Source organism: Oncorhynchus keta, unplaced genomic scaffold, assembly GCF_023373465.1.
Source record: "Oncorhynchus keta strain PuntledgeMale-10-30-2019 unplaced genomic scaffold, Oket_V2 Un_contig_2145_pilon_pilon, whole genome shotgun sequence".
In the NCBI taxonomy this organism is placed as follows: Eukaryota; Metazoa; Chordata; class Actinopteri; order Salmoniformes; family Salmonidae; genus Oncorhynchus; species Oncorhynchus keta.
In genome coordinates this window covers 47,501-62,500 of record NW_026282458.1, presented here as the reverse complement: position 1 = coordinate 62,500, position 15,000 = coordinate 47,501, and the positions used below count along the sequence as shown (strand labels likewise).

Sequence of the window (15,000 nt, the reverse complement as noted above, 5' to 3'; positions counted from 1 at the left end):
TCTCTCTGACTCTCTCTCTCTCTATGACTCTCTCTGACTCTTCCCCCCCCTTCATTAACAGCACAACCTCAGGGAGACCCAGGAGCATGTCCTGGTCTCCAGGGTGACTTGGGGGCTGAGGGAGTCCTACCTGTTAGTTCTAGTCCTACCTGTTAGTTATAGTCCTACCTGTTAGTTTTTTTAATTTATTTTTATTTCACCTTTATTTAACCAGGTAGGCTAGTTGAGAACAAGTTCTCATTTGCAACTGCGACCTGGCCAAGATAAAGCATAGCAGTGTGAACAGACAACACAGAGTTACACATGGAGTAAAACAATTAGCAAGTCAATAACACAGTAGAACAAAAAAATGGGCAGTCTATATACAATGTGTGCAAAAGGCATGAGGAGGTAGGCGAATAATACAATTTTGCAGATTGACACTGGAGTGATAAATGATAGGTAGAGATATTGGTGTGCAAAAGAGCAGAAAAGTAAATAAATAAAAACAGTATAAAAAACAGTATGGGAATGAGGTAGGTGAAAAAGGGTGAGCTATTTACCTATAGACTATGTACAGCTGCAGCGATCGGTTAGCTGCTCGGATAGCTGATGTTTGAAGTTGGAGAGGGAGATAAAAGTCTCCAACTGCGATTTTTGCAATTCTTCCAGTCACAGGCAGCAGAGTACTGGAACGAAAGGCCCAAATGAGGTGTTGGCTTTAGGGATGATCAGTGAGATACACCTGCTGGAGCGCGTGCCCTCGGATGGGTGTTGCCATCGTGACCAGTGAACTGAGATAAGGCGGAGCTTTACCTAGCATGGACTTGTAGATGACCTGGAGCCAGTGGGTCTGGCGACGAATATGTAGTGAGGGGCCAGCCGACTCCATACAAGTCGAGTGGTGGGTGGTATAAGGTGCTTTAGTGACAAAACGGATGGCACTGTGATAGACTGCATCCAGTTTGCTGAGTAGAGTGTTGGAAGCCATTTTGTAGATGACATCGCCGAAGTCGAGGATCGGTAGGATAGTCAGTTTTACTGGGTAAGCTTGGCAGCGTGAGTGAAGGAGGCTTTGTTGCGGAATAGAAAGCCGACTCTGGATTTGATTTTTGATTGGAGATGTTTGATGTGAGTCTGGAAGGAGAGTTTGCAGTCTAGCCAGACACCTCCACTTATAGATGTCCACATATTCAAGGTTGGAACCATCCAGGGTGGTGATGCTAGTCGGGCATGCGGGTGCAGGCAGCGATCGGTTGAAAAGCATGCATTTGGTTTTACTCGCGTTTAAGAGCAGTTGGAGGCCACGGAAGGAGTGCTGTATGGCATTGAAGCTCGTTTGGAGGTTGGATACCACAGTGTCCAATGACGGGCCGAAAGTATATAGAATGGTGTCACTGCGTGAGGTGGATCAGGGAATCCCCCAGCAAGAGCAACATCATTGATATATACAGAGAAAAGAGTCGGCCCGAGAATTGAACCCTGTGGCACCCCCATAGAGACTGCCAGAGGACCGGACAGCATGCCCTCTGATTTGACACACTGAACTCTGTCTGCAAAGTGACTGGTGAACCAGGCAAGGCAGTCATCCGAAAAACCGAGGCTGTTGAGTCTGCCGATAAGAATTTGGTGATTGACAGAGTGAAAGCCTTCCATGAGTGATGAAGACGGCTGCACAGTACTGTCTTTTATCGATGGCGGTTATGATATCATTTAGTACCTTGAGTGTGGCTGAGGTGCACCCGTGACCGGCTCGGAAACCAGATTGCACAGCGGAGAAGGTACGGTGGGATTCGAGATGGTCAGTGACCTGTTTGTTGACTTGGCTTTCGAAGACCTTAGATAGGCAGGGCAGGATGGATATAGGTCTATAGCAGTTTGGGTCCAGGGTGTCTCCCTAGTTCTAGTCCTACATGTTAGTCCTACCTGTTAGTCCTAGTCCTACCTGTTAGTTCTAGTCCTACATGTTAGTCCTACCTGTTAGTTCTAGTCCTACCTGTTAGTTATAGTCCTACCTGTTAGTTATAGTCCTACCTGTTAGTCATACCTGTTAGTCCTACCTGTTAGTCCTACCTGTTAGTTATAGTCCTACCTGTTAGTTATAGTCCTACCTGTTAGTCATACCTGTTAGTCCTACCTGTTAGTCATACCTGTTAGTTCTAGTCCTACATGTTAGTCTTACCTGTTAGTTCTACATGTTAGTTATAGTCCTACCTGTTAGTTATAGTCCTACCTGTTAGTTATAGTCCTACCTGTTAGTTATAGTACTACCTATAAGCCTACATGTTAGTCCTTGTCGTACCTATTCCTCCCCACACTCTGAATGTGGGAGATATTGACTGTGACAGAACCCTCCATGGTGACTGTGACTGAAACCCTCCATGGTGACTGTGACTGGACCCTCCATGGTGATTGTGACTGACCCCTCCATGGTGACTGAACCCTCCATGGTGATTGTGACTGAACCCTCCATGGTGACTGTGACTGAACCCTCCATGGTGACTGTGACTGACCCCTCCATGGTGACTGTGACTGACCCCTCCATGGTGACTGTGACTGACCCCTCCATGGTGACTGTGACTGAACCCTCCATGGTGACTGTGACTGACCCTCCATGGTGACTGTGACTGACCCTCCATGGTGACTGTGACTGACCCCCTCCATGGTGACTGTGACTGACCCCTCCATGGTGACTGTGACTGACCCCTCCATGGTGACTGTGACTGAACCCTCCATGGTGACTGTGACTGAACCCTCCATGGTGACTGTGACTGACCCCTCCATGGTGACTGTGACTGACCCCTCCATGGTGACTGTGACTGACCCCTCCATGGTGACTGTGACTGACCCCTCCATGGTGACTGTGACTGACCCCTCCATGGTGACTGTGACTGACCCCTCCATGGTGACTGTGACTGAAGCCTCCATGGTAAATGAAGCCCTCCATGGTGAATGTGGCTGAACCCTCCATGGTGACTGTGACTGAACCCTCCATGGTGAATGTGACTGAAACCCTCCATGGTGACTGAACCCTCCATGGTGACTGAACCCTCCGTGGTGACTGTGACTGAACCCTCCATGGTGACTGAACCCCCATGGTGACTGTGACTGAACCCCCATGGTGACTGTGACTGAACCCCCATGGTGACTCTGACTGAACCCTCCACGGTGACTGACTGAACCCTCCACGGTGACTGTGACTGAACCCTTCACGGTGACTGTGACTGACCCCTCCATGGTGACTGTGACTGACCCTCCACGGTGACTGTGACTGAAACCTTCCATGGTGACTGAACCCTCCATGGTGACTGTGACTGAACCCTCCACGGTGACTGTGACTGAAACCCTCCATGGTGACTGTGACTGAACCATCCACGGTGACTGTGACTGAAACCCTCCATGGTGACTGTGACTGAACCATCCACGGTGACTGTGACTGAACCCTCCACGGTGACTGTGACTGAAACCCTCCATGGTGACTGTGACTGAACCATCCACGGTGACTGTGACTGAACCCTCCACGGTGACTGTGACTGAACCCTCCACGGTGACTGTGACTGAACCCTCCATGGTGACTGTGAAGCCCTCCACGGTGACTGTGACTGAAACCTCCATGGTGACTGTGACTGAAACCCCCACGGTGACTGTGACTGATGCCCTCCATGGTGACTGTGAAGGCCTCCACGGTGACTGTGAAGCCCTCCATGGTGACTGTGAAGCCCTCCATGGTGACTGTGTCTGTGAAGCCCTCCATTGTAACTGTGACTGAACCCTCCATGGTGACTGAACCCTCCATTGTAACTGTGACTGAAACCCTCCATGGTGACTGTGAAGCCCTCCATTGTAACTGTGACTGAAACCCTCCATGGTGACTGTTCCAAGTCCTCCATGGTGACTGTGAAGTCCTCCATGGTGACTGTGAAGCCCTCCATTGTAACTGTGACTGAAACCCTCCATGGTGACTGTGAAGTCCTCCATTGTAACTGTGACTGAAACCCTCCATGGTGACTGTGAAGCCCTCCAGGGTGACTTTGAAGCCCTCCATTGTAACTGTGACCGAACCCTCCATGGTGACTGAAACCCTCCAGGGTGACTGTGAAGCCCTCCATGGTGACTGTGACTGAACCCTCCATGGTGACTGAAGCCCTCCATGGTGACTGTGAAGCCCTCCATGGTGACTGAAGCCCTCCATGGTGACTGTGAAGCCCTCCATTGTAACTGTGGGAACTGGGATTCCACCCTGTGTGTGTTTTCCCCCTGCCTCAGATTAGTGACCTAAACTACCTCACGCCGCACACAGGAAAAACACACATTTCCTTATTCATGATTGATCTGTGCTCGCCATAGACGGCCTCATGGGCAGTTACCGTGTGAGTTACCCAGTGAGTTACCCAGTGAGTTACCCAGTGAGTTACCCAGTGAGTTACCGCCGCGAGTTACCCAGTGAGTTACCCAGTGAGTTACCCAGTGAGTTACCCAGTGTTTATTTCTCAGGATTCTGTGGCTTTGAACTGTGTCCAACAAGAGAACAGCTTGACACAATGCGGAGAGGTTAGTTTTGTATGGGTCAGATTTAGGAGCGAAAGGGACATGTGCTTTTCCATTACACCAGTGTTGTCCTTCTGAGGAGGTTCACCCAGCCTTGTCGTGTCAACACTGAGACAGCACAGAGTTCATGGTCTGTTGAAGACTAAGTTACCCTGGTACAGAAACCCCCCTCACAGCTCCTCCCTGCTCCTCACAGTTCCTCCCTGCTCCTCACTGCTCCTCCCTGCTCCTCACTGCTCCTCACTGCTCCTCACTGCTCCTCATTGCTCCTCCTTGCTCCTCCCTGCTCCTCCCTGCTCCTCACTGCTCCTCCCTGCTCCTCCCTGGTCCTCATTGCTCCTTCCTGCTCCTCCCTGCTCCTCATTGCTCCTTCCTGCTCCTCCCTGCTCCTCATTGCTCCTTCCTGCTCCTCAAGCTGTTGGTGTGTTGTATGTATTAATTTGATGCACAGTTCTAATGGTGCACCATCTCTTCTTCTCTCTCCTCCTCTTCCTCTCTCTCCTTTTCTTCTCTCCTCCTCTTCTTCTCTCTCTCTCTCTTCCTCTCTCTCCTCTTCTTCTCTCCTCCCTCCTCTCTTCCTCTCTCTCCTCTTCCTCTCTCTCCTCTTCTTCTCTCCTCCTCTTCTTCTCTCTCTCTCCTCTTCCTCTCTCTCCTCTTCTTCTCTCCTCCTCTTCTTCTTCTCTCTCCTCCTCTTCTTATTCTCTCTCCTCCTCCAGTTGGATCTCCAGTCATGCTGTGTGTTCCTCCCCAACGACAGCCTCCCCTCTCCCAGCACCATTATCTGTGGAGACATCCCCGGTACTGTCCGTAGCTGGTACCACAACCAGGCCACCATGCCTGGGACTCTGGTAGTCTGCCTGCCCCATATCACTGTGCTGTCTGCTGGACACAAACACATGGAGCCCCTGCAGGACCTCCCCTTCATGGTGTCCAGGCCCATACTGGAAGAAGGTATGTTATTACACCTGTTATTACACCTGTTATTACACCTGTTATAGCAGGACCTATCCTTCATGGTGTCCAGGCCTATACTGGAGGAAGGTATGTTATTACACCTGTTATTACACCTGTTATTACACCTGTTATTACACCTGTTATTACACCTGTTATTACACCTGTTATTACACATGTTATAGCAGGACCTCTCCTTCATGGTGTCCAGGCCCATACTGGAGGAAGGTATGTTATTACACCTGTTATAACACCTGTTATAGGGACCTCTCCTTCATGGTGTCCAGGACCATACTGAAGGGAGGTTGTTATAACACCTGTTATAGCAGGACCAGACTGGAGGGAGGTGGTTATAACACCTGTTATAGCAGGATCAGACTGGAGGGTGGTGGTTATAACACCTGTTATAGCAGGACCAGGCTGGAGGGAGGTGGTTATAACACCTGTTATAGCAGGATCAGACTGGAGGGTGGTGGTTATAACACCTGTTATAGCAGGACCAGACTGGAGGGAGGTGGTTATAACACCTGTTATAGCAGGATCAGACTGGAGGGTGGTGGTTATAACACCTGTTATAGCAGGACCAGGCTGGAGGGAGGTGGTTATAACACCTGTTATAGCAGGATCAGACTGGAGGGTGGTGGTTATAACACCTGTTATAGCAGGATCAGACTGGAGGGTGGTGGTTATAACACCTGTTATAGCAGGACCAGACTGGAGGGAGGTGGTTATAACACCTGTTATAGCAGGATCAGACTGGAGGGTGGTGGTTATAACACCTGTTATAGCAGGACCAGACTGGAGGGAGGTGGTTATAACACCTGTTATAGCAGGATCAGACTGGAGGGTGGTGGTTATAACACCTGTTATAGCAGGACCAGGCTGGAGGGAGGTGGTTATAACACCTGTTATGGCAGGACCAGACTGGAGGGTGGTGGTTATAACACCTGTTATAGCAGGATCAGACTGGAGGGAGGTTGTTATAACACCTGTTATAGCAGGACCAGACTGGAGGGAGGTGGTTATAACACCTGTTATAGCAGGACCAGACTGGAGGGAGGTGGTTATAACACCTGTTATAGCAGGACCAGACTGGAGGGAGGTGGTTATAACACCTGTTATAGCAGGACCAGACTGGAGGGTGGTGGTTATAACACCTGTTATAGCAGGACCAGACTGGAGGGAGGTTGTTATAACACCTGTTATAGCAGGACCAGACTGGAGGTGGTTATAACACTTGTTATAGCAGGACCAGACTGGAGGGAGGTGGTTATAACACCTGTTATAGCAGGACCAGACTGGAGGGTGGTGGTTATAACACCTGTTATAGTCAGGACCAGACTGGAGGGAGGACCTTGTTATAACACCTGTTGTAGCAGGACCAGACTGGAGGGAGGTTGTTATAACACCTGTTATAGCAGGACCAGACTGGAGGGTGGTGGTTATAACACCTGTTATAGCAGGACCAGACTGGAGGGTGGTGGTTATAACACCTGTTATAGCTGGACCAGACTGGAGGGAGGTTGTTATAACACCTGTTATAGCAGGACCAGACTGGAGGGAGGTTGTTATAACACCTGTTATAGCAGGACCAGACTGGAGGGTGGTGGTTATAACACCTGTTATAGCAGGACCAGACTGGAGGGTGGTGGTTATAACACCTGTTATAGCAGGACCAGACTGGAGGGTGGTGGTTATAACACCTGTTAGAGGACCAGACTGGAGGGTGGTGGTTATAACACCTGTTATAGCAGGACCAGACTGGAGGGAGGTTGTTATAACACCTGTTATAGCAGGACCAGACTGGAGGGAGGTTGTTATAAAACCTGTTAGCAGGACCAGACTGGAGGGTGGTGGTTATAACACCTGTTATAGCAGGACCAGACTGGAGGGAGGTTGTTATAACACCTGTTATAGCAGGACCAGACTGGAGGGTGGTGGTTATAACACCTGTTATAGCAGGACCAGACTGGAGGGAGGTTGTTATAAAACCTGTTATAGCAACCAGACTGGAGGGTGGTGGTTATAACACCTGTTATAGCTGGACCAGACTGGAGGGTGGTGGTTATAACACCTGTTATAGCAGGACGTTGTGTTCTGAATCAAATATGTTTAAAAACCCAACAATGTTTTAAGTGAAAAGTCCAAATGCCAAAAGACACAGAACATTCAAATCAGAACCAAATGAACCCTAGCTGTCCCAAATGAGCCCTAGCTGTCCCAAATCAGAACCAAATGAACCCTAGCTGTCCCAAATGAACCAAATGAACCCTAGCTGTCCCAAATCAGAACCAAATGAACCCTAGCTGTCCCAAATCAGAACCAAATGAGCCCCAAATAGAACTGTCCCAAATGAGCCCTAGCTGTCCCAAATGAACCACATGAGCCCTAGCTGTCCCAAATCAGAACCAAATGAGCCCTAGCTGTCCCAAATGAGCCCTAGCTGTCCCAAATGAGCCCTAGCTGTCCCAAATGAGCCCTAGCTGTCCCAAATCAGAACCAAATGAACCCTAGCTGTCCCAAATGAGCCCTAGCTGTCCCAAATCAGAACCAAATGAACCCTAGCTGTCCCAAATGAGCCCTAGCTGTCCCAAATCAGAACCAAATTAACCCTAGCTGTCCCAAATCAGAACCACATGAACCCTAGCTGTCCCAAATCAGAACCAAATGAACCCTAGCTGTCCCAAATGAACCCTAGCTGTCCCAAATGAACCCTAGCTGTCCCAAATGATCCCTAGCTGTCCCAAATGAGCCCTAGCTGTCCCAAATGATCCCTAGCTGTCCCAAATGATCCCTAGCTGTCCCAAATGATCCCTAGCTGTCCCCCTAAACGTCTGGAACATGGACATGAGGACGAGGACATGTTGAACACTGTGGATGCATTCCTCATTTACCTTGAGAAATGACAGATCCCGGTCTCAGTGGCGTTAATGTGACTGTTAATGTGTGTGTGTGTGTGTGTGTGTGTGTGTGTGTGTGTGTGTGTGTGTGTGTGTGTGTGTGTGTGTGTGTGTGTGTGTGTGTGTGTGTGTGTGTGTGTGTGTGTGTGTGTGTGTGTGTCTGTGTGTCTGTGTCTGTGTCTGTGTCTGTGTGTGTGTGTGTGTGTGTGTTGGATCGATATATAGTACCGCTGTCTCTACATGTGGTGAAGGTGAGGTTGACATAACCATGTCTATTCCTCCTCTAGAACATTCCGCCGTGCTCTATGACAGAAAACGGGGACCCTCGTTGGCTAAATGACATCAGAGTTGGGCACACACAGATTAACAAAAAAAAAACCCTCAGAACAAACGCTTACATCAGAGGTCTGTCGGTGTAACAGCTAAAAGGAACGACCCCGTGGGTCTAGTAAATCATTCCCTGGCTTTGAAGGGCTCTTCATCTCTCATGGTTAATGCCCCGGATCGGAGCTCGCTGGGCTGCCTGGTAGAGGTGTAGCGTAGCCTGGGGAAACTCTCTCCTTGTGTGTCTCTGTCTCAGGGAAAGGGGTGTGTGTGTGTGTGTGTGTGTGTGTGTGTGTGTGTGTGTGTGTGTGTGTGTGTGTGTGTGTGTGTGTGTGTGTGTGTGTGTGGACTCTGTGTGTGTGTGTGTGTGCGCGCCTCCTCCTCCCCTACCAGCCAACAGTAATATGTTAGACTCTGAGGACCGTGAAACCAGGGTGGTCACCCTTAAATCAGGAGATGCCTGTCTGTCTCTATCTCTGCCAACTGGGACCAGGCCTGCCTTACTGCCTGGCCTGGCTGCCTGTCTCTGTCTCTGCCAACTGGGACCAGGCCCACCTTACTGCCTGTCTGTCTCTGCCAACTGGGACCAGGTCCACCTTACTGCCTGTCTGTCTCTGCCAACTAGGACCAGGTCCACCTTTACTGCCTGGCCTGGCTGGTTGCCTGCCTCTGTCTCTGCCAACTAGGACCAGGCCCACCTTACTGCCTGGCCTGGCTGCCTGTCTCTGTCTCTGCCAACTAGGCCCAGGTCCACCTTACTGCCTGGCCTGGCTGACCCTAACCCCACCTTACTGCCTGGCCTGGCTGACCCTAACCCCACCTTACTGCCTGGCCTGGCTGACCCTAACCCCACCTTACTGCCTGGCCTGGCTGACCCTAACCCCACCTTACTGCCTGGCCTGGCTGACCCTAACCCCACCTTACTGCCTGGCCTGGCTGACCCTAACCCCACCTTACTGCCTGGCCTGGCTGACCCTAACCCCACCTTACTGCCTGGCCTGGCTGACCCTAACCCCCTTGGCTCCAGTAGTGATGGTGTCTGACCTAACCTCCCTGAAGCCTCATCCTGTGTCCCACCTTACTGCTTCCTGTTGTCCTTCCCCATCATCTGCCTGGCCTGGCTGACCCCTAACCCCACCTTACTGCCTGGCCTGGCTGACCCTAACCCCACCACTGCCTGGCCTGTCAGCACCCTAACTTCCTGTTGTCCTTCCTGGCTGCCTCATCCCCTAAGGCTCAGCACTGATGCTTCCTGTTGTCCTTCCTGAAGCATCATCCTAAGTGTCAGCACCGGCTTCCTGTTGTCCTTCCTGAGGCATCATCCCTGTGTCAGCACCTTCCCCTTCCTGTTGTCCTTCCTGAGGCCTCATCCTCCCCCTGTCAGCACCCCTTCCTGTTGTCCTTCCTGAAGCCTCATCCCCCCCCTGTCAGCACCGGCTTCCTGTCTCTCCTTCCTGAAGCCTCCCTCCCCCTGTGTCAGCACCCTTCCTGTTGTCCTTCCCCCTGAAGCCTCATCCCTCCCCCTGTCAGCACCCTTCCTGTCTGTCTCCCTTCCCCCTGAGGCCTCATCCTCCCCCTGTCAGCACCTGCTTCCCCGTCTGTCTTCCCCCTCGTCCTTCCTGGGAGGCCTCATCCTAAGTGTCAGCACCGGCTTCCTGTTGTCCTTCCTGAAGCCTCATCCCCCCGTGTCAGCACCGGCTTCCTGCTGTCATTCCTGAGGCCTCATCCTGTCAGCACCGGCTTCCCCCTGTCTGTCCTTCCTGAAGCCTCATCCTCCCCCCGTGTCAGCCCTCCCCCTGTCTTCCTGTTGTCCTTCCCCCGAAGCCTCATCCTCCCCCCCCGTGTCAGCACCGGCTTCCCCCTGTTGTCCCTTCCCCATCATCCTAAGTGTCAGCTCCCCCCTGTCTCTCCTTCCTGTCTCTCCACCTCCCCCTGTCTCTCCACCTCCCCCTGTCTCTCCACCTCCCCCTGTCTCTCCACCTCCCCCTTCTCTCCACCTCCCCCTGTCTCTCCACCTTCCCCCTGTCTCTCTCCCCTTCCCCCTGTCTCTCTCCACCTTCCCCCTGTCTCTCTCCACCTCCCCCTGTCTCTCTCCACCTCCCCCCGTCCCTCTCCACCTTCCCCCCTGTCTCTCTCCACCTTCCCCCTGTCTCTCTCCACCTTCCCCCTGTCTCTCCCACCTTCCCCTGTCTCTCCACCTCCCCCTGTCTCTCCACCTTCCCCCTGTCTCTCTTCCTTCCCCCTTTCTCTCTCCCTTCCCCCTGTCTCTCTTCCTCCCCCCTGTCTCTCCCACCTCCCCCTGTCTCTCCACCTCCCCCTGTCTCTCTCCCTTCCCCCTGTCTCTCCACCTCCCCCTGTCTCCCACCTTCCCCCTCTCTCTCCACCTCCCCCCCTGTCTCTCTCCCTTCCCCCCTGTCTCTCTCCACCTTCCCCCTGTCTCTCCCCTTCCCCCTGTCTCTCTCCACCTTCCCCCTGTCTCTCCACCTTCCCCCTGTCTCTCTCCCCTTCCCCCTGTCTCTCCCCTTTCCCCCTGTCCCCCCCTTCTCTCCACCTTCCCCCTGTCTCTGTCCCTTCCCCCTGTCTCTCTCCCTTCCCCCTGTCTCTCTCCCTTCCCCCTGTCTCTCTCCACCCCCTGTCTCTCTCCACCTCCCCCTGTCTCTCTCCCTTCCCCCTGTCTCTCTCCACCTTCCCCCTGTCTCTCTCCCTTCCCCCTGTCTCTCCCCTTCCCCCTGTCTCTCTCCACCTTCCCCCTGTCTCTCCACCTTCCCCCTGTCTCTCTCCCTTCCCCCTGTCTCTTTCCCCCTGTCCACCTTCCCCCTGTCTCTCTCCCTTCCCCCTGTCTCTGTCCCTTCCCCCTGTCTCTCCCCTTCCCCCTGTCTCTCTCCCTTCCCCCTGTCTCTTTCCCTTCCCCCTGTCTCTCTCCCTCCCCCTGTCTCTCTCCCTTCCCCCTGTCTCTCTCCCCTTCCCCCTGTCTCTCTCCCCTTCCCCCTGTCTCTCTCCCTTCCCCCTGTCTCTCTCCCTCCCCCTGTCTCTCTCCCTCCCCCCGTCTCTCTCCTCCCCCTGCCCTGCCCAGGTGATGCCTTCCCGTGGACCATAACCCTGAGCCAGTTCAGTGTGTACACCCTGTTGGGTCAGCAGCGGTCTCTCAGTCTCCTGGAGCCGATGGGCTGTACCTCCACCCTGGCCGTCACCTCCCACAAGCTGCAGGCCGCGGGCCCCGAAGGACGACCCGCCTTCATCGTCTGTCTGCACGTTGACCTGGAACCTCTGAACATCAAGGTCTCTAACCCCCAGGTTAGTAAATACATACACACACTCTAACCCCCAGGACCCCCAGGTTAGTAAATACCTACACACACTCTAACCCCCAGGACCCCCAGGTTAATAAATACCTACACACACTCTAACCCCCAGGTTAATAAATACATACACACACTCTAATCCCCAGGTTAGTAAATACCTACACGCACTCTAACCCCAGGTTAGTAAATACCTACACACACTCTAACCCCCAGGTTAGTAAATACCTACACACACTCTAACCCCCAGGACCCCCAGGTTAATAAATACCTACACACACTCTAACCCCCAGGACCCCCAGGTAAATACATACACACACTCTAACCCCCCAGGACCCCCAGGTTAGTAAATACATACACACACTCTAACCCCAGGACCCCCAGGTTAGTAAATACCTACACACACTCTAACCCCCAGGTTAGTAAATACCTACACACACACTCCCTAACCCCCAGGTTAGTAAATACCTACACACACTCTAACCCCCAGGTTTAATAAATACATACACACACTCTAACCCCCAGGTTAGTAAATACATACACACTCTAGGACCCCCAGGTTAGTAAATACCTACACACACTCTAACCCCCAGGTTAGGTAAATACCTACACACACTCTAACCCCCCCCAGGTTAATAAATACATACACACACTCTAACCCCCAGGTTAGTAAATACCTACACACACTCTAACCCTCAGGTTAGTAAATACCTACACACACTCTAACCCCCAGGTTAGTAAATACCTACACACACTCTAACCCCCAGGTTAGTAAATACCTACACACACTCTACCCCCAGGTTAGTAAATACATACACACACTCTAACCCCCAGGTTAGTAAATACCTACACACACTCTAACCCCAGGTTAATAAATACCTACACACACTCTAACCCCAGGTTAATAAATACCTACACACACTCTAACCCCCAGGACCCCCAGGTTAGTAAATACATAACACATTTCACCCCCAGGACCCCCAGGTTAGTAAATACCTACACACATTTCACCCCCAGGACCCCCAGGTTAGTAAATACATACATTTAACCCCCAGGACCCCAGGTTAGTAAAACCTAGTGCATTCTAACCCCCAGGACCCCCAGGTTAGTAAATACATACACACACTCTAACCCCCAGGTTAGATAAATACCTACACACTGTCTCTCCCTGGACCCCAGGTTAGTAAATACCTACCCTGTCTCTAACCCCCAGGTTAATAAATACATACACTCTAACCCGTCCCCAGGTTAGTAAATACCTACACTGTCTCTAACCCCTCCCCAGGTTAGTAAATGTACACTCTAACCCCCAGGACCCCAGGTTAGTAAATACATACCTGTCACTCTAACCCCAGGTTAATAAATACATACTGTCTCTCCCCAAGGACCCCCAGGTTAGTAAATACATACACACTCTGTCTCGCCTAACCCCCAGGTTAGTAAATACCTACACACACTCTAACCCCAGGTTAGTAAATACCTACACACACTCTAACTGGACCCCCAGGTTAGTAAATACCTACACACTCTAACCCCCAGGACCCCCAGGTTAGTAAATACATACACACACTCTAACCCCCAGGACCCCCAGGTTAATAAATCCTACACACTCTCTAACCCCCAGGACCCCAGGTTAATAAATACATACACACTCTAACCCCCTGGACCCCCAGGTTAATAAATACATACACACTCTAACCCCAGGACCCCAGGTTAATAAATACATACACACTCTAACCCCCAGGGTAATAAATACATACACACTCTAACCCCTGTGGACCCCCAGGTTAGTAGTACTGGACTATAGAATAATATACATGATAGCACAGATTAGTACTGGACTATAGAAGTTTAGAGAACAGTGCATTTCAGTAGAGAAATCTCTCTCTGTCTCTGTATGTATCTCCCTGTCTCTGTCTGTCTCTCCCTGTCTCTGTCTCTCCTGTCTCTGTCTGTCTCTGTCTGTCTCTCCCTGTCTCTGTCTGTCTCTGCCTGTCTCTCTCTGTCTCTCCTGTCTCTGTCTCTCCCTCTCCCTGTCTCTGTCTGTCTCTCCCTGTCTCTGTCTGTCTCTCCCTGTCTCTGTCTCTCCCTGTCTCTGTCTGTCTCTGTCTGTCTCTCCCTGTCTCTGTCTGTCTCTGCCTGTCTCTCTCTGTCTCTGTCTCTCCCTGTCTCTGTCTCTCCCTGTCTCTGTCTCTCCCTGTCTCTGTCTGTCTCTGTCTGTCTCTCCCTGTCTCTGTCTGTCTCTGCCTGTCTCTCTCTGTATCTGTCTCTCCCTCTCCCTGTCTCTGTCTCTCCCTGTCTCTGTCTGTCTCTCCCTGTCTCTGTCTGTCTCTACCTGTCTCTCTCTGTCTCTCCCTGTCTCTGTCTGTCTCTGTCTCTGTCTGTCTCTGTCTGTCTCTCCTGACTCTGTCTGTCTCTGTCTCTGAGCTAAACTCTTCCTGACTTGTCTTAACTGTTGAATGTGTCTTCAGATGCACATTCTGCCATAATGTCCTGGAATCAGGTGAGTGACCTCCTGTAGTGAGGTGACCTCCTGTAGTGAGGTGACCTCCTGTAGTGAGGTGACCTCCTGTAGTGAGGTGACCTCCTGTAGTGAGGTGACCTCCTGTAGTGAGGTGACCTCCTGTAGTGAGGTGACCTCCTGTAGTGAGGTGACCTCCTGTAGTGAGGTGACCTCCTGCAGTGAGGTGACCTCCTGCAGTGAGGTGACCTCCTGTAGTGAGGTGACCTCCTGTAGTGAGGTGACCTCCTGTAGTGAGGTGATCTCCACTCAGGCCTCAGACAGGATCAAACCGCTCCACTGATTTAATATACTCCACTTCATAGTGTATTGCCTACCGTGCGTATCTGATGTGATATCCAACTCTCCTCTCCCCGAACAGTCTGAAATGATATGCTCATTTTCAACAGTAGTTTGTTTAAACTAATAACAATTAGGCCTCACCACAGCTCTTAGTGAAGTGTTGCCATGAATCAGAACCGAAGAGACCTCACACTGC

The 15,000-nt window shown here is 51.6% G+C and overlaps 1 protein-coding gene and 1 long non-coding RNA gene across 3 annotated transcripts in view; one reads left to right on the top strand and one right to left on the bottom strand.

Annotated features, from left to right (window-relative positions):
* Positions 1 to 3,632: 3,632 nt before the first annotated feature.
* LOC127921043 (intermembrane lipid transfer protein VPS13B-like) overlaps positions 3,633 to 15,000 on the top strand; it is a gene marked incomplete at its 3' end in the record, with an annotated part of 56,993 nt that continues 45,625 nt past the window's right edge. The window contains exons 1-6 of the mRNA XM_052504944.1: positions 3,633 to 3,776; positions 3,862 to 3,912; positions 3,996 to 4,089; positions 4,327 to 4,385; positions 5,244 to 5,478; positions 11,776 to 11,996. Coding sequence (XP_052360904.1) covers positions 3,633 to 3,776; positions 3,862 to 3,912; positions 3,996 to 4,089; positions 4,327 to 4,385; positions 5,244 to 5,478; positions 11,776 to 11,996 — 804 coding nt within the window. The remainder of the gene's footprint in view (positions 3,777 to 3,861; positions 3,913 to 3,995; positions 4,090 to 4,326; positions 4,386 to 5,243; positions 5,479 to 11,775; positions 11,997 to 15,000) is intronic.
* On the bottom strand, positions 6,461 to 7,414 carry LOC127921042 (uncharacterized). 2 transcript variants are annotated; one of them, XR_008108164.1, is made up of 3 exons: positions 7,345 to 7,414; positions 6,636 to 6,757; positions 6,461 to 6,593 (listed from the first exon to the last, which is right to left on the bottom strand). It is a non-coding gene; the product is annotated as an uncharacterized LOC127921042 (long non-coding RNA). The 2 variants fall into 2 exon arrangements; XR_008108163.1 differs by lacking the exon at positions 7,345 to 7,414 and adding an exon at positions 7,014 to 7,117.